The sequence below is a fragment of the Odocoileus virginianus genome, chromosome 27, assembly GCF_023699985.2.
Source record: "Odocoileus virginianus isolate 20LAN1187 ecotype Illinois chromosome 27, Ovbor_1.2, whole genome shotgun sequence".
Classification (NCBI taxonomy): domain Eukaryota; kingdom Metazoa; phylum Chordata; class Mammalia; order Artiodactyla; family Cervidae; genus Odocoileus; species Odocoileus virginianus.
The window spans coordinates 10,519,318-10,547,073 of NC_069700.1; the positions used below are offsets into that span (position 1 = coordinate 10,519,318).

The window sequence follows — 27,756 nt, forward strand, 5'->3', positions numbered from 1 at the left end:
ATTATGGATTTCTACATTAGCCTGAGAGTGGAAGCTCCTGCTTGCTGTAGTAGCCTTTAATAAATATAGTAACATAAAACATAACTTAGAATTGAACATTGACACACCCCGTGAAATTGAGAGCCTCCCTTTGCTCTTTCAGTCCAGGCACTCATCTCTCTCCCTCCCACCTCCTCTCTGCCCCCCGAGTTTTGAGAGCTGCCTCAACAGCTCTGATTCAGTATCAATGATGCCATTCTTTATTGAGCCTGACAAATAGGTCGGTTTCAGGAACTATGTGCTTCCCCTTCTCCGTTTCCTCTATACCCGATCAGAGAATGAATGTTTCTATCTTAATGTTTCCATTCACAATTAAGAAGGAATCACGTTTTTTTTCCTTACTAAAGAGAAAAGAAATCAAACTATAATTCAATATAAAATAAAAATTGACTATACGGCAGAAGCCAATACGACACTGTAAAGCAGTATCTTCCAATTAAAAATAAATAAATTTTAAAAATAAAAATCGAATTTAAAAAAGTAAATCAAATTAGTACAGAAACCATTCAACTAATCTATTAGCAATATATTTACTGGGCAGATTATTTGCAATGAGTGCCAAAAAACCTGAGAGAGTGGTGAGCAACAATTTACTGCTGAGGTGATCACAGCATTTGTACAATAACAGGAATGTCTAAAGAATAAGAAACTTTCACCCCACACTTTGTAAATAGATTCTACTCTATCAATCAAGAAAATCCTGTTTAAGGCTAATTGGAACTTGGAATTTACTGTGATCAAGCAAGCAAAGATTTAGTAAAGTTTAGGCTATCAGTATGTTTAGAAAGCATTTTTATCTTTTTATATATTCATCAACATACTATATGTAGTGAAAAGCTACAGAAATCTTGAATTTCACATTTGAATTTTATCATCTGTACTTAATAAGGTTATTTCCAGTAGGAAAAAAATTTACATTCAGAAGTATGAGTGATACATTGCAGAATGCTAGGATGGTCTCTATGGGCAGTTAATGGAGGACATGATTGTAGAGATGTGGAAAAGAAAGGAAAACAATCTTCCTAAAATATTCTACTAACCACATCACTCCAACAGCCTCTATTTTTTTTTTTTACAGTTCTTAGCCTAGCTTTTTAAAATTTCCTGTTGTCTGGCTTCATTCAACATGTACAAGGAAGTCTCTCACTGATTCCCCATAAGATGCATCTTCTGCTTGGACCAGTTTTACACACCATGCTCACTTTCACTTCTGCACCCTCACTTATGAAAAAGCCAAATGAAGTATTTACGGGCACCTTCCACTGGTCAGCTCATGAAGGTACCTACTAAAGCCTTATAACAACATCTAAGTCCTATCATTGACATGCTTCCCATTTTACAGAAAAGAAACTATAGCTCAGAAAGATTAAATTGTCTGAGAGAATTAAAGCAAGCCTCCTGAGACTTAAACCAGAGTGGACTTCAGAGCCCACACGCTTTCCTTGACACCATACGCTTCCTCTCGTCGGGATGCCCTCCATACTGTGTGTGTGCTCAGTCCTGTTCGACTCTATGTGACCCCATGAACTGTAACCTGCCAGCCTCCTCTGTCCATAGAGTTCTCCAGGCAAGAATACTGGAGTGGGGTGGCCATTTCCTCCTCCGGGGGATCTTCCCCACCGAGGGATCAAACTCGCATCTCCTGCATCTCCTGCACTGGCAGGTGGATTCTTTACTACTCAGCCACCTGGGAAGCCTGCCTGCCACACTGCCCTTTGGTTAAATCTATGCGAAACTTTTACGTCCAGTTACAGTCCCACACTTCCTCTATGATTTCTTCCCAGGCAACTTCAGTCTTCTCAGGTTTTGCCTCTCTTTGGGTTTTCTATAGTACTTACAACCTGTAAAATTTTGAGGTTAAATATTATCTCCAAATGCTTACTGCTATTTGTTTGCATTCTTTTGCTTTCCAGCTTAGGTTTTAATTTCTCAAGGGCTTCCTTGGTTGCACACACAGTAGGGGTTTGATGAATATTTAAGGAACTATTCTGAATCTTTCTGGCTTCCTGGGTTAAATAAGAAGAACAAACAATCACACCGGGCTGGGGCACAGAATGGACGGTAGGGAGACAGGGAGCAGTGGGTAGGGAAGGTAGACGGGGTTATATATTAATAATAAAGGACCTTAAATGTCATCCAAGGAGTATAGATTTTATCTATAAGTGATGAGGAGTCCTCTAAAGCATTCGAGAATTTCATTAAGAGTTTTAATCCAGGGAGCTATATCTGACTACATCCTGAATAATATCCATTGAACAGAATCAGAGACTGTGCTTTGTATAGCCATAGCATTTGTCCTCATTTATTTCTGTCACAGTATGAAGTGTCTTATTTAAATCCAAAAGCACACATCCAGAATGAAAGTACACACAGTGCTAACAGTCAAGGCAGTCCATAGAATATATTATCGAGCATCCCAAAGGACTAATAAAAAGACAAATTAATTACAGCCAACATTAAAAATTATTTACTCACATTAATAAAATACACTGCTGAAGTTGCAGGAATGATGTTTGGAAAGAAGGCTTATTTACCCAATGTGAGCCCCGGAAGGAATTTTCCAACTTCAAGATTAACTTTTGAAAAAGCTATATATCAAATCATTTCTCAGCAAATTTTCTTTACGTGGCAAGGAAAAGGTTATCTAGAAACAAAATTTCCTACAAGCAGATGACTTCCTTTGCCTTCTAATCTTTTAACATCTACAGCCTCTCCATTATCCTCTTGCCCTTTCGTTCAGTAAATGGAAAAGTCATTCAACTGAGATTCTTTTTTTTGAATATTTATGTATGTATGTATTTATTTAGCTGCAACAGGTCTTAGTCAGTCATGTGGACTCTTAGTTACGGCATGTGGGATCTAGTTTCCTGATGAGGGATGGAACCTGGGCCCCCTGCATTGGGAGCTTGGAGTCTTAGCCACTGGACCACCAGGGAAGTCCCAGCTGAGATTCTCTTAAGTAGAAAATACTCATTAAGACGATGTATTTAAGAAAAGGGGTCACAGTCAGAAGGAAAGGAATGAAGACCTCCTCCACTAAAACAAGTGCTTCCCTCTTGAGCTTATTTTAACTCTTAGGAAAGGTGAAGATTCACCTGTGATCACAAATAATAAAATTATTAATAGCAGTCATTTGTATTTAATGAAGTAGGGATAAAATGCCTCAAAAGGAAGGAACAGTAGCAAAACGTGGGGCCAGGAGGCCATGTTTCCCTGAAGAAAGAAGACCTTTAGTTCACATCACCACTGACTACTCTAGAACACTCAGGACGTGAGAGGGTCCTGTAAACCAATGGCATCTGTGCTTTGCTTGTTTAAATGAGCAGAGCATCCTCTACAAGTCAGAGATGAGGGAAGACAGGACACATTCAACCTCCTCTTTGTGTGGTAACCACAAGACAGCTTGAGGTGGTTCCCTGTTATCTCTAATCCTTGGAACATCTCTAAAGACACTTCATATCCCCTTTACAGGTGAAGAATCTGAAGCTTAAGGAGCTGGGGGCAGGGAGGGGGAACCTGTCTTCAGTTTCTTAGCAAGTACGTGGCTGAGCCAGATCCTAAAACCAAATCTTACTGGATTCAAAGCCCACATGCTAGAATTGGAAAGAATGAGTGCAAATTTTATGGAAAAAACAGAACTCCAGAATAATTAAAGAAAACAGACGTAACGGTAGAAGAGGCCAGAGGCCCAACATTAAGTACAGAGAGACAATCAACTTACCAGCATATTTTGTAGTGTTAGATTCATCCATGGACCAAAAGCAATAATCAAATGCAAATACCTGGATGAAAGAACAGAATATTAAACTTAAAAACTGATTAACTTCCATGAGTAAATCAGACTGAAAAAAAATTCACCGGTGAGGATGCCTGCTTCTGTCTGATTTAAAAGAAAAAACAAAAACCAGAAGTCTGACGCTTTATTAACCCTGAAGTTTCTTTCAGACTAAATTGGCTATTTTCTTGTATTACAAGAAATACAAGGTTATTTTCTTGTATTAGACTAAATTGTATATGAAAATTGCTACTTACTTCACATTCAAACAAGCAGACTTCTTAGCCAAAATATTTTAAATTATACACTTGGTGAGAAAAGACAATGGCTTGTCTCCCAAGTCTGCAGTTTCAGCAGATGCTGAAACGGTGGACCAGGCAGACCTTCCATGGTGGGTGTTCCATGGCTTCACAAGAAACACTAAAGTGATCAACTTTCACTGAAATCAGTCCCATCTAACTTTCCATGACCTTATCATTTCTAGCATAGCTAAAGGTTTGTCAAAACTTTCCACATTTCCAGAAATCTCAGATTCCCAATCCTGGGCCAAGTATTGTTAATGTATCAATTCACTCTTGCATGCTTTAGCTTTCTGTATAGTTACTGAATGCCTACTATGCGCTAGGAATAGTTGATGCTACCCTATCAGTTCAGTTCAGTTCAGTCGCTCAGTCGTGTCCAACTCTTTGCGACCCTATGGACTGTAGCACTCCAGGCTTCCCTGCTCCATAAGGACACACATCTAATCACTGTTTTCCATGCATATGACCACCACTCATGTTCCAGCCATCTTTACCACATGTACAGGGCAACGCTCCCCACAGTATGCACCAAGGAACAGCAGTTTCATGAGACAGTCCATGAAATAAAGATTACACCATGTTGGAAATGGTACATATTTTACCCTGTTTAAGATTTTCTATGCAATTCTCAACATTAAAGGTGCTGAAAGTCTTCAGCAAATAAATCCATTTTTTAAAAATTCATTTTTATTGGAGTATAGTTGCTTTACCAAGTTGCGTTTCTACTGTACAGCAAAATTAATCAGCCATGGAGACATATATGGGGATATAAAAGGGGATATATGGGGAGGGACATATATCCCCTCCCTTCTGGACTATCCTTCCCATCCAGGTCACCACAGCACATTAGATAGAATTTCCTGTTCGATACAGTATGTTCTCATTAGTTATCTATTTTTCAGATAGTATCGACAGTGTATATGTATTAAATATCAATCCCGATCTCCCAATTCTCCCCCTTGGTATCCATACATAAACCCATTTGGTTGTGTCACTTTATTTCTCCAGTTTCTTTTGATGAGGAGGCCCTTTCTTGTTGTTTAGTCGCTAAGTCACGTCCGACTCTTTGTGACCCCATGGCCTATAGCCTGCCAGGCTCCTCTGTCCATGGGATTTCCCAGGCAAGAGTACTGGAGTGGGTTGCCATTGCCTTCTCCAGAGGATCTTCCTGATCTAAGGATGGAACCTGTGTCTCCCAGGCAGATTCTTTACCACTGAGCCACCTGGGAAGCCCAGGGACCCTTTCTTGAGTAACACCCATTAACGTGCCCTGAAGCTAGTGTTTCTCAGCATCACCCTCCTACTCCTCAAGCTAACTGACGCAGGTGACTCAGCAGCTATTTTCTTGGCTCCTTGTCCCAGCCTTCGCCGCTCCTCCATGCAACCCCAATAGTAAAATGCAATCCTCCTGTGGACAGAGACTCTTGAAGGTTTAATCATTTCCAAGGGATTGTAAACACTGGGCACGCAAGAAACAAACACTCTGACCTGATCCTAGAAACTGGCCCTAAGGGAATGTTCCAGCCTAAGCCTCCCAACAGCCACATGCTTCAGCTGAACTTGTCCGTACCTCGGAGTTACTAGGTATAATTCCACCCCTGTCGTTTGCTTCGTTTCCACCCTTCAAAATGCTTCATACTCCTTAAGGCCCATGCCAATATATTTTTCGTTCAGGAAGCATTCTTTGGTTAAACCCAAAGGGATTAGCTTTCTCTTCTCTGCACTCTCACAACACTGTTAAATCCTATTTTTGTGACTCCTACCAATTATTTTTTCACTTACCATGTGTATGATCTGTGCATAGGTTTTACCTCCACTGCTAAACAAAGTCCTTGAAAGCAGGGACGATACCTAATTCTTATTTGTATCATGCAGTGTCCACAGTAGTTGCTTTATAATTATTTATTAAATGATAACTGGCATTAAGACCTTGGTACATTTCACATCATCAAAAGACTAAGTTACACTCTGAATAGTTTCAGCACCATCTGTACTTCAGTGCTTTTAAATGGATTCAGGTCCACACACAACTTATATCATCAACCTCAAATCCAAATTCAATTTTGTTATGTATACAAACACTCACTCTGGTCTCATAATAACCAAGGTTAAAATGAACAGCTATGAAACAACAGTTCCAGCCAAAAGAGTGTGAAATATTTACTGCATTCTAGGGCTCTTCCAAAGACTTGAGAGACCACACAGGCATAATCCAGTTAATCTTCCTGCCTCAAGGCAGGACAGAATTTCAACATTTCTCCTGAGAGATGAAGATCTGTGTTGTTTTTAAACATTTCCAGAAAAGGAGATTCCACAACCTCCCTTTGATGGCATCTTTATAACACTTAACTTTCAATTCCAGGGTATTTTCCTTTCCTTTTGACTTAAGTCAACTCTCCTGACTTTAAACGGCCAACAGAGGCTCCTTTCCAATTTTTAGGTACTGTTTCCCTCTAGACACCAATGAATTCCTCTTAGTAGTTGCTACATACAGTGAAATCATAATTTATCTCCTGTATGTTAATTTTTCATACCTACCAGAAACTTACTGATAACAGTTTGCTATTCTGCATACAAGATTAGACAGCTATAGATCTATATTCACAGTAATGTCACTTGAAATAAAATAAAATCCACTCCCAAACCAGGGGTCTACCCTTAATAAGAATCATTTCAAATTCTGTGCCAACTTTTATTTCTAACAAACTAGTTAATAGTCTAAAGTTGGTTTTGATCATAAAAAGGAAGATAAAATTTTCATTTTAGGCACTTGCCCCCACTCCCAAATTCAGACAAATGTTAAAAAACGTTTTTTTCAAAGGGCTCTGATAGTACTGGCAGACATACTCATTCTTTGCCTGCCAAATACTGGCCTCTCCCTGGACTGAATTATGTCTCAAATTTTAAAACCTGCGATCACAAGCATTTTAGAATGGGCATGCCTCAAGCCAGTCATGGAGTACGGGTTATGATTTTACTCAACACTTATCATAAGAAAGTTAAGCCCAGAAATCTGAAGGATTCCCCTAAAAACTCAAAGCAACTGGAAAGATTTCTGCTGTCATTTTTTTTCTTTAACAAAGGCTGCCAGTGACTCCCCGCCACTCCGTCTATGAAATTCCATAGCACTCTACACCTCCCATGGCACTAGTTCACATGTGGTCTTGTTTCATGGCTTAGCTCTTGTGTGGGTCTCAGCTCCACTTCAAGGCCAACCTGTTGGGGGCAGGGGCTTTGTCTTATGCTAGTGTCTGGGTAATATCTCATACAGAGCAGGCACTGTACGTGATATTTTCTCAATAAACAAACATAAGACCAGGAGAAGTGGAAATGCAGACAAGAACATGGAATGGACATGAGGAACTGTTAGGAAAAAGTAGAAGTTCAAACTGAAAGATTTTTAGATGTTTCATTACTTTCAGATGCAGGTTTTCAGGGAACTTGTTGCCTTCAATGGCCAAATACCGATTTGGTCACTAGATGAGTCCTCTCTGGCACCATCATTCCAGGGTTCACGAGCATAAACTAGTACGACCACATCAAGTATAATTATTTGTTGTGAGAATAATTATTTGGTATGACTTATGAAAACAGTGTGCCAAAGTTTAAAATAATTTATCTTAGGTAGCATGATTATTTCCCCTGCAATCTTGTTAGTACTATAAATAAACTAGTGTTCACAAACAATTATCTTTCTTTTCCTGGCTAAAAAAAAAAAAGTTAATTATTTAACTTAATCACAAAGGTTTGTAACAAAAGAGGACATGGTTTTCTTAGGTTTTAAAGAAATTTTGATTTTCTAATACAAAAATCATTGACATTTCCAGTTGCCAATGGGAAGGGATAGTTAGGGAGTTTGGGAAGGTCATGTATATACTGCTATATTTAAAGTGGATAACCAACAAGATCCTACTGTATAGCTCAATGTTATGTGGCAGCTGGATGGGAGAGGGGTTTAGAGGAGAATGGATAGATAAGCATGTATGGCTGAGTCCCTTCACTGTTCCCCTGAAACTAACAACGTTGTTAATCAATTATACCCCAGGACAAAATAAAAAGTTCAAAAAAAATCATTGACATTTCAAAAGAGATAACTATTTTCATGAGAGTTATTCTTTGGAAACTAACCACTTCAAATAAAAAGGAAATCATTTTTTTCGAAGCCAGCACATTATACTAGAGAAATATATTTATTCAAGACTTCTAATTTTATTAGAATTCCTAAATGTTTGTTTTACCTATTCATTATGAAGTCACTGGCATTTTGAATATAGGAGATGGGGGACTTTTTAATGTATACAACTGACCGCCCCCACAAAAAATCAAATCTGGAAAGCAAGTATAATTTTCATATTTCACCAATGCCAATCAACATTGTGAACTTTTTTTGCAAAGCAACCCACATTTTCCAAGAGCCTTCAACTAGAAAAAGAACCAAAAGTACAGATGCTCCCCAGTTGTTTTCAAAATCTGAAAACCACTGTCTTCACTGTTTTCAATGAAATGTGACTCCACCTGCTTGGAATCCCACGCCCTCCTCTAAGTTTCAGCTTGTAAAACTCAGACCAGTATTTAATTCCTGAAGCTTGTTGGACACATTGGTCTCACCTTCAACACACTTCTAAAAATGTTCTCTTTGCATCTCTGTGAACCACTGAGCATCCTGTAAAGTGATCACAAGCTGTTTTCAATAAGGCAGATGTGTTGGGTGACACACACTCTGAGGCAAACGTGCCTTAGGATGCAGAGACAGGACGCACCACAGAAAAACCCCACTCTTATCGAAAAGGCTCATTTCATTGGCATGTCAGCAAAATTCAAGTTGCCATTTTAAAAAAAGAAAAAAAGCATCTTTTATGTTCCTTGAAGAAACAGAGGACATCAGGGTTCTAAGAAATGTGATCTGTAATCATTTTTCTGATCCATAAATACCAAACATAAAGGTACTTTCAACTGCATATCTCTTTCTACTTGCACACTTTCACTAATATGTTCTCTAATTATAAAATAGTTCATCCAGAAAGCATTCAAGTAATGCCTAGTTGCCACTGCTCTCAGTTTGAGGCACTTCAAGGAACTCAAATACACATTAGGCATGTGTTTCTGTCCTCTAGTCGCTTTTGGTCTAGTTACAAAGACAAAACAAAAGAATTATTCTTGAAAATTAAAAAGCACTTTTTTTCCCCCCAAAAATCATCTTTGTACCTTTCAACTCCTCTCCAGGCAGAAAGTGATTAACCCAATACTTTTCTCAAGATAATTTAATTTTAGGCAAAGAAGCACCTCCAAACATACATATCAGAGTTTCTGCAAAATGCATCAAAGCATACTCCCTTTCTAATTTCTCCTTATTAAATTATTTTAGCATCATCTCAAATGTCACTCCCTTATGAAACCTTTCTTAAGGATACTACTTCTTCTTACTCTGAATTTCATACCTCTCTGGCCAGACTGGATGTGTTAGCATGTATAAGAGAGTCCCTTTGTTCTTCTACATTATTAATTCTGAGAGGTCAAGACCTTGGTTTTCCTAATGATTTTATTGCCCATAATTCCACTAAACAAAAATACTCTGAGAATTTACTTGTTACAGCAACTTCACAGTGAATGACTATTCACCTAAAAACGATCTTGTAAATCTGTGTTATCACACATAACGGCTACTTAAATAAAACAGCCCACACTGGTGAGTAGGGTAGTAGATTACCCAACAGTACTTGGTCAAAGGCTGTTTCCCACTCGACTGTGAAAGTGACAAGACCAATGTCTCCATACAGACATGATCTGTGTGTTTACTGGATTCCCACTCCTTCCCCAAAAGACAGGAGCAAGTTCCCCTATTCACTTACAGATTATGTCAAGAGTCAGGCATCTCTCCAGCTCTGAGAGCTTCCACCAATGACCAAGAAATCTTCTGGGTGGATGAGCACCATGGGAAGTCCAGGGGAAAAAGGGAGAAGAGAAAATGTGGAAGTCTTAAGAAAATCTCCCCTCTGACAACTCTTAGCCTCTCTTCGCCCCCTGGCCATTCTTCAAGACCTGCCCAAAGGTCACCTCCTCCAGTGGGTCCTCGACTTCCCTCCTCTGTGCTCTTTCAGTCAATAGCCTCACTTCTCGAATACACAGCCTACCGAAGTAATCACACGTTTTATATTAAATGAGGGCTGTGGGCATTTAAGCAAAGTGTCCACCAATACAATGCATGGTGCACAGTAAAACTCAGTCTATGGCAGCTACTGCTATCCGTTCTGACAGTCTCTACGGATGGGCTCCTCTCCCAGTTAACAACACTGTCGGGCTCCTCTCCCAGTTAACAGTAGAGCAGAGTTTCCATTTACAGAGTGTTTATCATGGAGCAAGCACCATCCTAAGAGTGTTCCTTTCTCATCAAGCTTGGAGGTTTCCTGGGCCAGGGCCTGTGCTAATTCACTGCTTTAATCCTTACAGGCACAGACTCAGTAGATAGGTGCTCTGTATTTGCTCAGTCAAAGAAAGAAAGAAAAATGAAAAGGCAAAGAAGGTTCATACGGCCACGAGAAGAGAGCTGCTACAGTTCACCGAGTTCCTCGTCAAAAGGATCAACACAAGACTCACTGTGTACTTCCTGGCCCCCAAGTCCAGAATGAAAAGGGCTTCCCATGGGGGAGGAAAATGTCCACTCTAAGTGGGCTGGCTGGGCTTTGCACGAAGGAGTGTGTCTCTGTGCTCACACGGCCCTGCCACCCTCCTCTCCGGGTACAATTCACCCACTGTTCACGTCTGCGGACTGAGCTGCTTGCTGCTCACAGCTTGTCCTGCCTGCTGTCGACTCTGGAACTGCACCTGAGATCTCTCCATAAACCCCATTTCTCCGGTTTTATAAATATCGGCGAACCCATGTCCTGTGGGTGGTTACTTTTCAGCTCTGTTCATTGGAAAGAGTATGATGACCACGAGAGACGTGGTGTGCCAAATGTGCTCACGACACATTGTTAGAGAACCGAACCAGACCAAAAAGAATTACAGCCCTACCTTCCTGTCCTGTCGAAATGATGATGTTTAGCATGATCTGTTTTCCACCACTTACAGTGCTATACATGTTTAACCTTCCTCACCATACTGTGAGTTCCAGAGAGCAGGAACCACTAGTTAAGTTGCCTCTTGAGCCCCACAAATTCTTCAGACTGTACTTTTTGCAAACGTTCTCAATTATAGTCATCTAATAAATGACACTTGAATGAATAAAGTAAAAATGCCTCCTAGGAAAAAATGCAGAGTGGTAGGGCTATGCCGCCTTTCTGCCATTCAATTCACGCAGCTGCAACACTCATGGGCTCAGATACAAAGGCAGAAATGTAAGGGGTGACGGTAGAGTGGCTGCATTTAACAGGGTAAGAGAAACTGAGCAAAAACCTCAGGATGGATGCTAAAAAGAAGATCCATATTCAGCTATATGTTTGGTCTGAAACAGAAACATGATCCAAGCTACAAATGTAATTCAAATTGCATCTGTAGGCACACTCAAAAGTCAAGAGATAAAACAATTTAAATAACGTTCTCATTTAACCTAATATGCTTTTTAAAATATTTACTTTTTTCCTCATACCAAGTCTTTGATGTCTGGTGTGTATTTTTACACTCACAAAAATCTCAGTTTTGACCAGTCACATAGCACATGTTCAAATGCTATGTGTGGCTAAGTGGCTGCTGTTGGCCAGAACATGTCTAGAACTCATCTCATTCCAGGCCACCACTCAGTTTTCAGAAATGCACAAAGTGAATGATGAAAATGATGGTGGTCACAGACTGTAAAATGAGTCTGAATGAAACTGCACTTCAGATAGCATAAGCTATATAGAGTGATTTCTCCCTCCTTATTTCTGAGCCTTTTTTTTTTTTTGTAAAGTCAGGTGTTTTGGTACGGCAGGATGATCCTTTAAAGAATACTGCCTCCAAAAAGTGACAATTTTATTTTGTTATGCTGTCATTTTCTCCTGTTCAAGATTTTACCAACAAACTTATGCAACTAGAAGAGGGATTAAACATCCTTAAGGTCAATAGTTCCAAACAGGGCTTGTAAATAAAAAACAGGAAGATCCCCTGGAGAAGGGCATGGCAATCCACTTCACTATTCTTGCCTGGAGAATCCCATGGACAGAGAAGTCTGGCGGGATATAGTCCATGGGGTCACCCAGAGTCAGACACAACTGAGCTACTAAGGCTTTCACTTCAAAGTGAGTTTAATTAACAAGATCAAATTGTTCAAATGATTCTTAACCTAACTTATGGAGATCTTAAAATGATGACCATGGCTTTAAAAATGAGCAAATGGCGTAAAGAAGAATGTGATTGTAAACAAAGTGATCTTGCAGATATTTACTTTTGCTTCAGACTCTTCCTTCTTACTCTTTCCTGCTTTTTTACTCCATAAAACCCAAAAAACAGAAAAACCATTTTACAAGCACACGGTGTAATAGACAGTAGCAGCAATCAGAAGGCCTAGAATTGTAGCCCAAAGCTCTCTCACTGAATGGTCTGGGCCGATTCACTCCTTAAGCCTCCATCTCCTTAGTCTCAGACTGAATGGTCTCAGTTCAGAAATTTCTTCCAGCTCCAAAGTGCTCACTTGGCACATGGATAGTTCTCAATAAATACTGAAGGGCGAAGAAGAAAACAGAAAAAGGAGGAAGAATTCATTTGTTTTTCTCTGCATGTGTTTCAGTATAGCTCCCTGGGAAAGTAAGATACTTGTGCCAGAGATGACAGAAGCATGAATAGCGAAGTGTCCTAGAACATGCCTGACATTCGGAGGGTCATCAGGGAGACCTGGAACTGGGATTCTAAAGGCAAAGCTCCTTTGACTGGGACATTTTCCTGGTTTCCATCAATAGAGCGTGCATAACACATATTTAGACAGAGATCTTCACACACACACAATAAGGAAAAACACACCTATTCCAACTCCGAAAATTCTGAGACAAAGGCTCTTTATTTTAAACTAATGAGGAGGCATAAATCAGGTGTCTCTATGTTTGTCTAAAAGCTTATTTTTCTTTTTAAGGGAAGTAGAACACGCTCCAATAAACATTGCATGATATGCTACTGGTGAAAGGATTAAATGGTATGCCCTAGGCCCAGGCCGAAATAAATGTTTCTCTACTCTGGAGTACAAATTTACAAAATGTAACACCAAAAAGAAAATCCAAATAAATAGTACCAAACAATTTACACAAGGATACATTTGTGGAAATTTCTCTTTCTACTGTACATGCACGTGCAATATAAAAAAATGTTCAATCTTACTCTCAAGTTCAACCAGAAGAATGTTTTCTCCTTGTCCTAATACAACACTAGAGAAAATAACTTTGAAGAACAAAAGAAACACAATTCGGCGAGAACGAGTTAAGCGTCCTGAGAGTCCCCACGAGAAGCAGCACCATAAGGGCACCTGGTTTCTCTTCTGCGTTTTCACTGGCTCTTCCCCATCCATTCCCGAAAACAGGACGGGGCCTGCTCACCCCTATTCTCCCACGTCTTCCATCCCACTTAATCCTTTCTTCTTTGACAACATAATCAATACCTCTTGCTTTACCTCCTATCTCCTTCCCATCAGGATGTACCTGACCTTTGTAGGGCAGACTACAAACCGTGTATTACCTGCGAGGCGTCCCCATCAGATGCTTTGTCATCATTTCTAATTCAATTCACTCTAAAACTAAACTCTTTCACGTTGCCTTGCACCAAACCAGGTCTTTCTTCTTCAGTTCCTGCCGAATTTTCAGTTTCTCAGCTGCAAACTCCAGATTCATCTCTGCCTCCTCTTGGGGCACTGTCTTCTCCCACATGCTACCAGCATCCAAGTCCTGGACACTTTAGTTCTGCAATGTTTTGATCATTCTTCCCTTCCTCTTCTCTCATGGCACCGCACCAATGCAGGCCCTCATTATCTCTCATTTTATTGAAAAAGAGGTAATGAATCTACCTCATTCCTGGCTCATTTTATTGCATTCCATCCTGCTCCCACCCACTGACCAAACCCAATTTATTTTATGCTCTGCTTTAAGATTAACCTGAAAGGGAGTTTGAATCAGGCCACTGCTTTGTTCAAAACAGAGACACGGAATATATCAAGAGGCAACCCTGGTATCAAGGCCCTCCACAGCAGGATTTGGTTTCAACCTCTTCCTTTTTTTTTTTTTTTTGGCCATGTCACGCAGCTTAGTTCCCTGACCAGGGATCTTAGTTTCCTGACCAGGGATTGAAATCATGCCCTTGGCAGTGAAAGCTCAGAGTCCTAACCAGTGGACCAGCAGAGAAGTTCCTCAACTTCCTTCTAAATATGTCACCCAGGGTTCCCTTCCACGGACCAGCAGTCCAACTCTATGCTATGTCATTCTCTGAATACAGTTGATATTTTCTCCATCTCTTTGCACATCTGCCTACAATCCAATGGTCATCTATATTTGAGATGCTAATAGAAAGGTATTGTGCATATTCAACTAAGTATATCCCTAAATATCTAATGTTTTTGAATCTACTGTAAATTATTGGGTTGCTGTCAATTTTTATTTTCTAATTGCTCACGCTATTTTAAAGAGGTACAATTTGTATTTTGACCTTTTTCTTGCCACTCTGCCACTTGTAAGTTCTAGAAGCTTATTTGGAGATTCTTAAATGTTTATCAAATATATGACCTTATTGTCTAGAAATAAAGATGCTTTTGCTTCCTCCATTCCGATCTGAATTCTTTTCTCTTTCTTGCCTAATTAAACTGGCTAAGAAGTCCAGTCAATGCTGAATAGAAGTGGCTAAATCCTCACCTATTTCGCATCTTGGATGGAAAGTGTTCAGTCTTTTACTGTTAAATATGATGACAGCTGTATATGTTTAATGCATGCCCATTACCATCTTGAGGAGGTTTCTGTCTACTACAACCTGCTGCAAGTTTATAACATAAACAAGTGTTGAACTTTCTCAAATGCTTTTCACATAATTTTTTCTATTTTATTCTGTGAATATGAAGTACATCTATTTTTTCATAATTAATACTTTATTTTTTAAAGCAGTTTTAGGTTTACAGAAAAACTGATCAGCTATTGCAAAGAGTTCCCATATACCCCCTCTTCATAAACACCCTCTCAGCAGTTTATTACTAATAACTTGTATTAGTTATGCTATATTTATTATAATCAATAAACCAATATCAATACATTATTAACAACTAAATTCCATACGTCAAGGTTCACCCTTTTGAGCTATATAGTCCTATGAGTTTTGATAAATGCATAATGTCATATATCTACCTTTACAGTATCATACAAAATAGTTTCACTGCTCTAAAAATCCTGTACTTCACCTATTTATTCATCTCTCCTCTCCTCTCACTCCTCCTGGCAACCACTGCTTTTGCCCCTGTTTCTCTGAAGGCATCCAAGTTTGCATTAAATTTTAATTTGGATTTAAAGTGGATCTGGCATATTTTAAGTGCTGAATTAAAGATAGCTATTATTAATAGAAACAATGAAAATAGCATAGCATTCTAAGAGTACAGTTCCAAGGACAGATAAAAAGACTGTGAGACTTCTTTCCTGTGTAACAGCTGGGTAGGAACAGTGATAACTCAACCAAATATTCCAAGAGACAGCCCCTCCTTTCTCCTAATCAGCACCTCTACCTTAGAATATTTTTAAATAAAATGTGCAAAATCCTCACGCATAATAGAAACAGAAAATACTATAGGGAGGTGATTATTATTTACCAACATCATTAGGCATAATTTCAATAATTGTCCAAACACAGACTACAGGAAAAGGCAGATATTCCTCAGGAAAACACAAATTAATATAATGACAAGAGAATCCAAATTACCGGTGAGATTTGTAAGGTCCAATGGGCACTTTCCCTCTGGGGACAGGCCACAGAAGACGATCAGGATTACGACCCAGCCGGGCATTTGGGTCTCCTTGAGAATGGAATTAGGACAGAGTGTTTGGCTCAGTTCAGTTCAGTTCAGTCGCGCAGTCGTGTCTGACTCTGTGTGACCCCATGGACTGCAGCTCGCCAGGCCTCCCTGTCCATCACCAACTCCCGGAGTTTACTCAAACTCATGTCCATTGAGTCAGTGATGCCATCCAACCATCTCATCCTCTGTCACCCACTTCTCCTCCTGCCCTCAATCTTTCCCAGCATCAGGGTCTTTACTAATGAGTCAGTTCTTTGCATCACGTGGCCAAAGTATTGGAGTTTCAGCTTCTGCATCAGTTCTTCCAACGAATACTCAGGACTGATTTCCTTTAGGATGGACTGGGTGGATCTCCTTGTAGTTCAAGGGACTCTCAAGAGTCTTCTTCAACTCCACAGTTCAAAAGCATCAATTCTTTGACACTCAGCTTTCTTTATAGTCCAACTCTCACATCCAAACATGACTATGGGAAAAAACCATAGCTTTGAGTAGACGGACCTTTGTTGGCAAAGTAATGTCTCTGCTTTTTAATATGCTGTCTAGGTTGGTCATATCTTTTCTTTCAAGGAGCAAGCATCTTTTAATTTCATGGCTGCAGCCACCATCTGCAGTGATTTTGGAACCCCCCAAAATAAAGTCTGTTGTTTCCATTGTTTCCCCACCTATTCTCTGGCTCAGTCTTTAGCAAAGTGGTTCTGTCCACCAGTGAAGGGAACACATGATTTAGCTAAACTTGAACCTTCTTTCTACTAAACTGGTGAAGTGTCCTTCTGGTACAACAGGTTTTTCTTTTTATTCTTCATTCATTCAACAGCCATTGTGTAGATGCCATGTAAAGGTTCAAGTATAGGTTTTTAATATTTTGTCCGGTCTTAGCTGTCAGTTTTGCAGAAGTCAGAACAGGACTTTCTATCCTATGAGTTTGACAGATAGTTTCCTCTTGATTTTCTATTACATTACGCACATGTTCTGTACTTCAACCTCATTAGAATGCTAGGATCTGGTCTGATTCATGCAGCACTTGGCCCTTGCCCAGAATATTTGTTAAATGAAACCAACTTGTCTTCTCTGATGCTTTTACTAATTATGCATGTCAAAATCTCATTGTCTGAAATAAATAAAAGTTCATGCTTATATAGTCATCATTAAAAATATGTTTCCCATTTGCTTTCAATATTCATAGTTTCTGCATGAAAAGACCTTATCTACCTTAGCATCTTTTTTAAAAATTTCAGTTTGCTATGTCATTTATTTGAATTTAAGATGATCTCATACTTTCCAGATGTGCCTTACGGCATGCACGCGCACGGGCACACACACACACAGTCACACATAGGTGTGCGCATGTATATATGTATATTTATATTTAATGTCATTCATTTTACCTTGGAAATTTCATGACACTTCATAGGAACTATTAATGGGATACCTAGTGAAACCACGAAACTATTATATACCAGGTAGAAAGTAACCAGAACATTTCTGTATATAAAACAATTAGTGATTTTTTTAAAATGTGGTTTTGTGCCTCTTTTTCATTTTACTGCTTCTCCTTCATTAAGTAACCCTATGCGGAACTGCTCAGGATTTTAGTGCCTTTTTCTGTAGGGAGAGAATTAAATACATCACAAGGTTGGCTGTCTGTTCTGAAACCTTTAGGAACCAACAGCAAGGGAAGAAAGAGCTACTTAAGGGGAGCTCACATCTTTCTGAGTAGCAGAGACATTTTTGGTTACACATTTCCATATCAATAGGGGCTTCCCATGCGGTGCTAGTGGTAAAGCACCCGCCAGTCAACGCGGGTTCAATCCCTGGGTCGGAAAAATCCCCTGGAGTAGAAAATGGCAATCCACTTCAGCATTCCTGCCTGGGAAATCCCATGACAGAGGAGCCTGGAGAGCTACAGTCCATGGGGTCACAAAAGACTCGGAAATGACTGAGCACATCAATGATTGCCCAGGAATAACCTTCTAATCCCTCAGATTTGGCCAGGATGCGAGTGCTTTTATTTCTAAACATCATACACTGCCTCTTTCTTAAAAGATTTCATATTATTTGTTCAATGCACGGCTTCCTTACTGGAGCTGGAACTCTTAACGCCAAGGACAATTCCTATACTGCCTTAAATAAACATAAAGGATGACATTTAGCATTTTAGGGAGGTCTCAATACTCCAAAAACTAAGTTAGATTTTTCCTTCATAATCCCAGAGATAAGTAAGTCTAATCTATCCTGGATTTCTTCTCCTTACCCAATGTGTCTTAGATTCTGACCATGTAATATATGTGGGTGTAACCTGACTTGATCCCATCTCAAAAACCAAAGCTACAACCAGCATCACTGGTCAGAGGCTGATTGCATTTCTCCTTCCTTTTGGTACTAAGTGTCCCTTGGATAACCAATAAAATACTCACCAGTAATAAAAATCAGCCTTCATTCATTCAAGAGTTGATCATTCAGATGATGTCCTGCTTCTCACTGTCTTCTTTTTCTACCTACTCTTTAATTTTGAGGCTTCTCACTGGCACACATGTCAACAAAGGCTGGCCGGAGCACGGGGACTAGCTCTAATTAGTGGACTTTGCAATGGGCTAGAAACTCCAAAGGAGCACAGGAAGTTGGCAGATGGCTGAAACTCTAAAAGTTTGGAGAATTTTTCTGATGATATCAATGATTCTTAGTAGGACATAGAAAAGATGGTCTGTCCAGTCAATAACCCAGTTACCAACCTACCATGATGTTACCATTTCTGTCTTCCCATTTTCTAGGTGGTGATATTATATAGTTCTGCATTACCCTATGAAGGCTTCCTTCATAGCTCAGTTGGTAAAGAATCTGCCTGCAACGCAGGAGACCTGGGTTTGATCCCTGGGTTGGGAAGATTTCCCTTGGAGAAGGGAAAGGCTACCCACTCCAGTATTCTGGCCTGAGAATTCCATGGACTATAGTCCATGGGGTGGCAAAGAGTCAGACATGACTGAGCAATTTTCACTTTCACTCTCCATTACCCTATCTGTGAATTATTGTTATTATAAATTATTTCCTCTCTCTGGGCCTCATGTCATCATCAACAAAATATAAACAACAGTCAGATAGGTTTGTCCTGAAAACCCACGCATTAGTTCCAAGGATGAAATAATGTATGAAAGTGCTTTATAAGATGAAGAGGACCATTCACATTTAATATCATTACCAACATTAACTGTTCATGGTTTAAGTTTTACATTAGAATGCCCAGCTGTCTTCTCAAAAGCAGAGGTGTTTCAGAGGGGTCATTGTGACAGATGAAATTCAAAATTTTGGCACACTTGGCCAGCATGCATACCAAATTCCGTATCGGCGCTTACCTTGGGAGGTTTCCTGAATGACGGAAACAAAAAATTTCAGCAGCAGAAGTAGAGAGGGTTGTCCACACAGCAGCGATACATCAGAAGGAAGCAATGAAAGAAAAAAAAAAACAAGGCAAACTCAGCATCTTGATTACATGATCTAATATATGCTCTACTTCACAAAGATCAGAAGCCAAATTTACTCCACTGCCTGAAGCAATAAACTCTTATATTTGCTCAAAAACACAGTGTGGGCATAATAAGTTTCTTCCTTGGCTTAACAGAATCTATCCAGTCATTCAAAGGTATTTTTAATGATTATAAAATGGCCAAAAAAAGAGCATCAGGAAGAAAAAAAAAAAGAAATACGCTGCAATCATATTGCTTGTGGTCAAATACTTCAAAATCAATTTTCATATTTGAATTTTTTTTAAATTGGCATATATATATATATATTTCCTTTGAAAAATACTCTAATCAATATGGGATTTCTCCCCCATTTAGAAAGCATTGTTTAGATGACAATTTTCACATATTTCAACCCTGAATATAAATTTAAAAGCAAATTGCATCCTTATCATCAACCACGCATGTATTTTTTTATCATTCAATTTTGTATTAAAAAAAAAAAAACCACCTCTGCATCCAGTAAAATCTCTGAAAAGGAAATAGTTTTCAAAGTAACAAAACATTAGACTAACTTGCTTGGTAAATGTTTTGATTGTGTACAAAGTTAAGGAGCTGAACTATGATTTATATGGTATGTAATCCTATCACAGGGGCTTGACCTTCTGGACGTGGTTATTCTTAACTAGTCTCCAATACATTGATTCAGAAACTCCAAAATGATTATTAAAAAGAAATGGGGGGGGGGGCTTTTCTGTGGCTTTAATCTTTCTTCATAGGGAATAGAACCATGAGAATGTTTTAAAAAAAGGATTTTCCAGGGCAGAGGGCATGGGAACTAAAAGTATAGGCACGAACAGCACAGTGCCCTGCCCTTTCTCCATCACTGTGTTCATTGATGAGGCACAAACTGCAATCAAGATTGCCAGAAGAAACATAAATAACCTCAGATATCCAGGTGACGCCACTCTTAAGGCAGAAAGCAAAGAAGAACTAAAGAGCCTCTTGAGGAAAGTGAAAGAGGAGAGTGAAAAAAGTTGGCTTAAAACTCAACATTCAGAAAACTAAGATCATGGCATCTGGTCCTGTCACTTCATGGCAGATAGATGGGGAAACAGTGGAAACAGTGACAGACTTTATTTTGAGGGGCTCCAAAATCACTGCAGATAGTGACTGCAGCCATGAAATTAAAAGACGCTTGCTCCTTGGAAGAAAAGTTATGACCAACCTAGACAGCATATTAAAAAGCAGAGACATTACTTTGCCAACAAAGGTCCGTCTACTCAAAGCTATGGTTTTTTCCAGTAGTTGTGTATGGATGTGAGAGTTGGACTATAAAGAAAGCTGAGCACCAAAGAATTGATGCTTTTGAACTATGGTGTTGGAGAAGACTCTTGAGAATCCCTTGGACTGCAAGAAGATCCACCCAGTCCATCCTAAAGGAAATCAGTCCTGAATATTCACTGGAAGGACTGATGCGGAAGCTGAAACTCCAGTACTTTGGCCACCTGATGTGAAGAACTGACTCACTGGAAAAGACTCTGATGCTAGGAAAGATTGAAGGCAGGAGGAGAAGGGGACAACAGAAGATGAGATGGTTGGATGGCATTACCGACTCAATGGACATGAGTTTGAGTAAACTCCGGGAGCTGGCAATGGACAGGGAGGCTTGGCGTGCTGCAGTCCATGGGGCTGCAGACAGTCGGACAAGTGAGCGACTGAACTGAACTGAACTGTGTTCAATATCCCTCCCAGAACTCTGAGGCCCCCCAAATAAAACCCAGAGTTCAATATCAAGAAAAGAAACTCCATGGATTCCACAATTAGGTAGATAACCCTAACCTTTAAATCTGCGGAAAGAAAACCATGACATTTCTTATAATGATGAAGATAAAGAATTATCTTCTTGAAATTCCATGAATTAGCTAAAAAGAAATGAATCCTTATGTCATGACCGCAGGCAGAGATAAGAGGAATGTGATTTCAGAGGGAAACTACCTAGAAAAACTGGTATATCAAGTTGCAATTAAGAAGTTTCAACCTTCTGTGCATCTATCCTTTTAAACAAGACAAACATTTATGGATGCTGTTATAACAATGCACGCATGTTTTTAAATCTAAGAGAGCCATGGGCCTTTGCTCTGTACATAAAGCTTGAGGTTTCTTCCAAGAAAATTTCTTAGTGGAACAACTGCTCTAAAAGGCATCTGTTCTGAACAGGTAGAACAATAATAATAATAATAATAATAATAATAATAAAAACATCACTCACAGTACTTTTGATAAAGCCTTCTCTTATACTGCCTGCTTTATTTTTTAAAAGCCATTTAAATCACAGCTTTATTTAACGAGGTAAAGAAAAGCCACTTGACTTGGCCTACAATAAAGCAACCATATGAGACAGCATGGGACAAATTAGTAAAATACATGTTTCACATTAAGGCTACAATGAACCAAGGAATCTAACGGGGGTGGAACATGCTAACAGAAATCCCAGGGATTTCCCCAGGGTTCTCCTGTGCTTCACGACTGTATAATAATCATCACCCGCAGCAAAGAATAAGTGTTGGTTTTTAGCCAGTAGTACCCTGACCTCCTTTGCCACCCAATAAGAGAGCGATCCTTTCCTACTGACATTTCAACACAGTTTTCTTTATTCCTATTAGGAAACCAATCCTATTTCAGCATTTTAAGTACTTTGTTAAGTGTATCTCTTTGGCTTAGAAAGAAAGCACATAATATGGGAATGCCAATATAATTCCTCTACCTTCTTTTATGTTTCTGAGGATGGTTGTTAGGAATAAATGGAGGGACTTCCTGGGTGGCCCAGTGGCTAACACTCTGCACTCCCAATGCAGGTGGCCCGGGTTTGATCCCAGGTCAGGGAACTAGACCCACACGCCACAACCAATACCTGGCACAGCCAAAACAAATAAATAAATATTAAACGTTAATAATAAAAAATGGAGACCAGGATGCATGGGGGAAAGGCAGGTCACTAAGTGAAACTGCTACTACCCAAATTACTCATCATTTTAGATCAAGGATCCTGGCTTCAGAAGGAAAAATCAGTCATTTGGTTTATCACAACTATACTTCATTAACTGATAAACATTTCTTGAGGTTTGAATTAGCTGATAAGAAACTAAGCATCCTAATCCAGAACCATAGTTTACTGCCCCAATTTCCAGAGGCTCTGTATTTTCTGGTAATTGAAGAAAAAGGTTTTCCAACATGAGTAATACTGATACTATAACCAAATGCAGCATGTTATCTTTTGGGGGGGGGGGGGGAGGAAAAACTAATGTGATATTGCAATGTAAAGATAAAAGTTTTCTCTCATGTATCTATGAAAAAAGATGAATATAAACATCTATCATGAACATAATCAATATTAAAATATATATATTTTTAAGAACTCACTGACCTGCAGACACAGGCTTAGAGAGAAAATAAGAACGTGTGGTTCTCCACTGATTGATGGTAACCCTACTATGTAAAACACCAAAGGTTCTTTCCACTCTCAGGACACACAAGTTGATGGGTCTCTTCAAGGTCACCCACACTTGATGCACTCCCCACAAAACTCTTATAACTTCCATGCCTTTCACCCACTTGGTCTCTTCCTTCGGCCTGACCAAATCGCCCCTCTCCAAAGCCCAGCTCCAGGCTCCACCCTCAATTCCTCACCAATTGTTTGAGACCACACTCGCCTTCAGCAGCTCTGATAGCTGAAGATAGTTGAACAAAACAACCTAACATCAGTGCCACACATAAAGTCTTGCAGTCTTCTGTGATCCTGTCTGAATTTGAGTCTTGTGTATCCTTAAGACTTAAACCCTTGAAAGCAGAGGCCCTGCCATGTACTACTTTCATGATATCTCAGTCCTCAAGCCCACACAGTTATGTAGTACTGAAATCACTGGAAGAACTCAGAAGTAAGTTTGTACAATTGTGGCTTAAGCATAATCTAGATGTGAAGCCTTTCTTTCATCACCACCACAATCTCACAATTTCAAAGTTTGGGGGGCAGCAGTGAAGGTGTCAAGGACTGTCAGAAAATGGAGACCATTTCCTATGTCTTATTTAAATATAATTATTTCTCTAGATCAGCATTTCACACAGAGAAGTTAAATGGGATGTTAGCTAGCGTTGAGTCCTCAAGAGCTTCAGAAGTCAACTAGACTCAGAAATGCAGGTTCAGTTTGATGATACAAGACACACACATACACACACACACACACACACGGATATGGGACTGTAAAGATAAGCAGGACCTGTATCTGGCCAGGTCTTGAAATGAGCAGTAGGTACTGAATTTAGTAGGCTGTATAAGAGTTTAACAAGAGACTGAAATAAATAAGGCAGTATAAACAGCATATTACAATGACAACAATCCTATGTAGCTGTCATTCTCTCTTCACACCCTACACCAAAAGATGATGCTCAGGGCAAGGAGCCTTTTGTCCAGTATTTACAGCCCATCAACTACAGCATGAGCTACTTACAAGTCAGATGGCCCCAAACTCCAATACCCACAAGCTCTAACCCCAGTCAGCGCTTCAAGAGACAAGAATGATGAGTGCCTTCTTCAGAAACAGAAAATTCTCTTCCATGTGCTAAAAAATGTTTTGACTAATTGTTGGAAATTGCCAACCTACACCGGAAAGATACAGAATTAAATGACATTTGACTCTTAGAGACTACTCTAAGGACTTACACTTTATAAAGCCCTTGACTTTCACCTTCCACTTTCACTCTGAGAACTAAACATCAGAGTCCAGGTAACCCTGTTAAACTGGCAAGCATTTACTGAGTACCGATCACTACACTGAACATCATAGGTGCTTTGAGGGATAAGAGAGGAATGGGGCATAGTCTCTGACCTCAACACCTTGTGAGAGAGACAGATACATTCATGAAGAACTAATATCCAGTAGACTGGGATGCGTGGGATGGAGCACAGACAGAAACCAAGAGCTATATTCGAGTCCACAAATATTTAACACATACTGTGTGCTTTGTTGGGAAACAAAATAAATTAGACATGCTGCCTTTCAGACAACAATAAATGCAACTTATACACACAATTATGATACAATATGACATGCACAGCAGCCCCAGAGGGAAAGATCACCTGGGAAAGAAGGGAAGTTTCTCAGAGAAGGAAACCCCTGTGCCGTATCTAGGAGGTGAAGAAATGGTAACAGGGTAAAGGGTAAAGGGTGACAGCTGACAGGGTAAAGAAATGACCCGTCAACAGGGAGAACTGTGAGTGCAAAAAAGTGCTGGAGCACACAGCCTGCTCGAGGACCACAGCATCGTAGAGCTCAGTAGTTTGTCCACAGAAAGAGACAGCAGGACACAGGGCTGGGACCGTGTTTGATGGGAGGCTCTAAAGGTTCATCTTCCACCATGATTTATTAAGTGTAGTTTGAAGATAAGTTCATATACTTGTATACCAACAAATGAACATATTATGTAGACAAAACTATATAGCAAGCACTTCTACGAGTCATAAAAAGCAGATCCAGTGAAGTTGCTCAGTCGTGTCTGACTCTTTGCGATCCCATGGACTGTAGCCTGCCAGGCTCCTCGTCCATCCATGGAATTTTCCAGGCAAGAGCACTGGAATGGGTTGCCATGCCCTCCTCCAGGGGATCTTCCCGACCAGGGATCGAACCCAGGTCTCCCGCATTGCAGGCAGACACTTTACCATCTGAGCTACTAGGGAAGCCCAAAAAGCAGATGGGGTTACATATACATTTTGAAGAGCTCTTGACACCCACCACAAGAAGAATGCAAATGGCCAAAGAATTAATGAACTGGTTAATTCAAATAGATTGCTACAATACAATGCAAAACCTGAGGGGAATACACAAGCATATCCACATGAACTATTAATTCAACCTAATGATGTTCATTCAACATATGTGTATATGTGTGTGTGTTTCCAAAATTAAAATGGACACACAAAGCAAATGGAAAGGTTAGCAAGTCACAGGGCATTATTTGATGGAATTACTATCCACTGATAATAGCCTTCCTGCCTTTTTTCTCCTGATATTTGTCAAGGAAAATGCCTGAACTATTCCCCCTGACTAACGAAACACAGCCAGCTACTGCTGTGGGTGACAGGCCTCTGAGAAGCCCCTGGCCATCTCTGTGGAGAGTTCTCCGAGCCACTGCCCAGAGCTCCAGCTTCTCATCACCATGGATGCAATTCCCAGCGCGGGGGAGCCTGGCAAGAACTCACACTAGATTAACCAAAACAAAGTTGAGCAGAGAAAACACGGCTCTTGTGCAATTTTCTTGCTGTGTCTTCAAAAGGACCATGCAGCGAAGCTCAAAAAAAAAAAAAAAAAAAGCAGCAGCAGTAAGCACCAATTCTTGATTTAAAATCAAGACTCAGGCCCCTCTGTGAGGCCATTCTCAGGCTAGTTCTCAGCTGCTACTACTAGACAGGACCTCAATTAACATGCTGTTTGGGAGAAGCATACATCTTATCAGTTTCACTTGTCCTTCCAGGATTAATTTTCCACTTATGTGAGAATTTGTACTTAGATAGCATATACTTCTTGCTTGGAGTGGGCTTGGCAACCCACTCCAGGATTCTTGCCTGGAGAATCCCCATGGACAGAAGAGCCTGGCAGGCTACAGCCATGGGGTCACAAAGAGTCGGACACGGCTGAGCGACTAAGCACAGCACAGCATATACTTATGTTATCAAGCTTATAGCTGCATGAACAACATTTACATTTCCTACATTAGGGAGTCAGAACCAAACATCACGCTCCATGCAACAGCCTCATGAAAGCAGAGATGTTAGCTGAGTAGTAGACAGGTAACAGCCTTTTCTCAGAGCCAGTCGAGCATGGTGGCTAAGAGCAGGGATGCAGAAACCAGACGCTGGGGTTCTTTTCTTGCCACCACCACTTTCCAGTAATGGAACTCTCCCACTTCCAGCCATTTATTTTACCTACTTAGCCATTTATTTTATATAATCCCTTTCCTTCCATCTGCCATAGCAACAGCTGCACTGCAGACGCCAGATGCTTGTGGACTTTGAGAGCCTGCAGGACCCACCTCCTCGAGGGCTGTGGGACCAAGACACCCACGACTCAGCAGCCCACATGTGCTGAAAGATGTCTGTGCAGAACCATTAAGTTTCAAGGTCACAATGAGTTGAATCATGAAGGCAGGAAAATTACAATTCAACCTCCACTGTGGACAGTCCACTAGGAACACTTTGATTCCAGAGCCCAGGTATATCTAAAAACATTCAAGGCAGGATGCATGGGTCGATATTAAATTATATCCAACCTCAGCACTAAAAAGAAATGAGCTATCAAGCCAGGAAGAGACATGGAGGAACCTTAAATGCATATTACTAAGTGAAAGAAGCCAATCTGAAAAGGCTACATACTGTATAACTTCAACTGCATGACATTCTAGAAAAGGCAAAACTACAGACACAGTAAAAAGATGGGTGGTTGCCTGGGTTTGGAAGGGTGGGAAGGGGATGACCAGGCAGAGCACAGAGGATTTTTAGGGCAATGAAAATATTCTGTGTGATCTAATGATGGATATATCTCATTATACATTTGCCCAAACCCATAGAACGTACAACATCAACAGTGAACCCTTCCTGATGGAAACTACAGAGTTTGGGAGACTATGACGTGTCAGTGTAGGTTCATCAGCTGGAACAAATGCACCACTGAAGAGCACAATGCTGATGGAAAGGCTATGGATGAGTGGAGGCAGGGGGCACACAGGGAATCTCTGCCTTCCTCTGCATTTTTCTGTGAACCTCAAATGGCTCTAATAAAAGGTTTTACTCAAGAAGATTTTTTAAGCTAAGCCAAAAGTAAACAATTAAACCCCCTCAAAAACATAGCAAAAACAAAATAACAACACCAAAAACACCACCATCTAACCAGCACTGCATGTGTAAACCTCCTTACAATGCCTATCCATCCCAGGGCAGAACTGACTATGGGCAAGTCTAATGCCGATTCATGAAGGTTCAGGATTCCTAACACAGGTTGCTATCATACTACAAGGCACCTCGAGGGAAGCTGCTACTCTCTCGGGTCGTATTTATTACCCCCACACCACTGAACAGCATTTTCTTCACATCTTTTATTTACATCATTAAAAACAAATAAACCTTAACACCCACGAGGCAAACTTGTAACATGAACCCAATGAACACCATTATGGAATTCATGAGAATTAAAT

General features: G+C 40.1%; 1 protein-coding gene across 6 annotated transcripts in view; it reads right to left on the reverse strand.

The window, feature by feature from the left end:
* KIF13A (kinesin family member 13A) overlaps nt 1–27,756 on the reverse strand; it is a 215,550-nt gene that overhangs the window by 97,611 nt on the left and 90,183 nt on the right. For all 6 annotated transcript variants that reach the window (XM_070456186.1, XM_070456188.1, XM_070456184.1 and 3 more), the window contains exons 3-4: nt 19,405–19,417; nt 3,761–3,821 (exon numbers count right to left, since the gene is read on the reverse strand). In XM_070456186.1, coding sequence (XP_070312287.1) covers nt 3,761–3,821; nt 19,405–19,417 — 74 coding nt within the window. The remainder of the gene's footprint in view (nt 1–3,760; nt 3,822–19,404; nt 19,418–27,756) is intronic.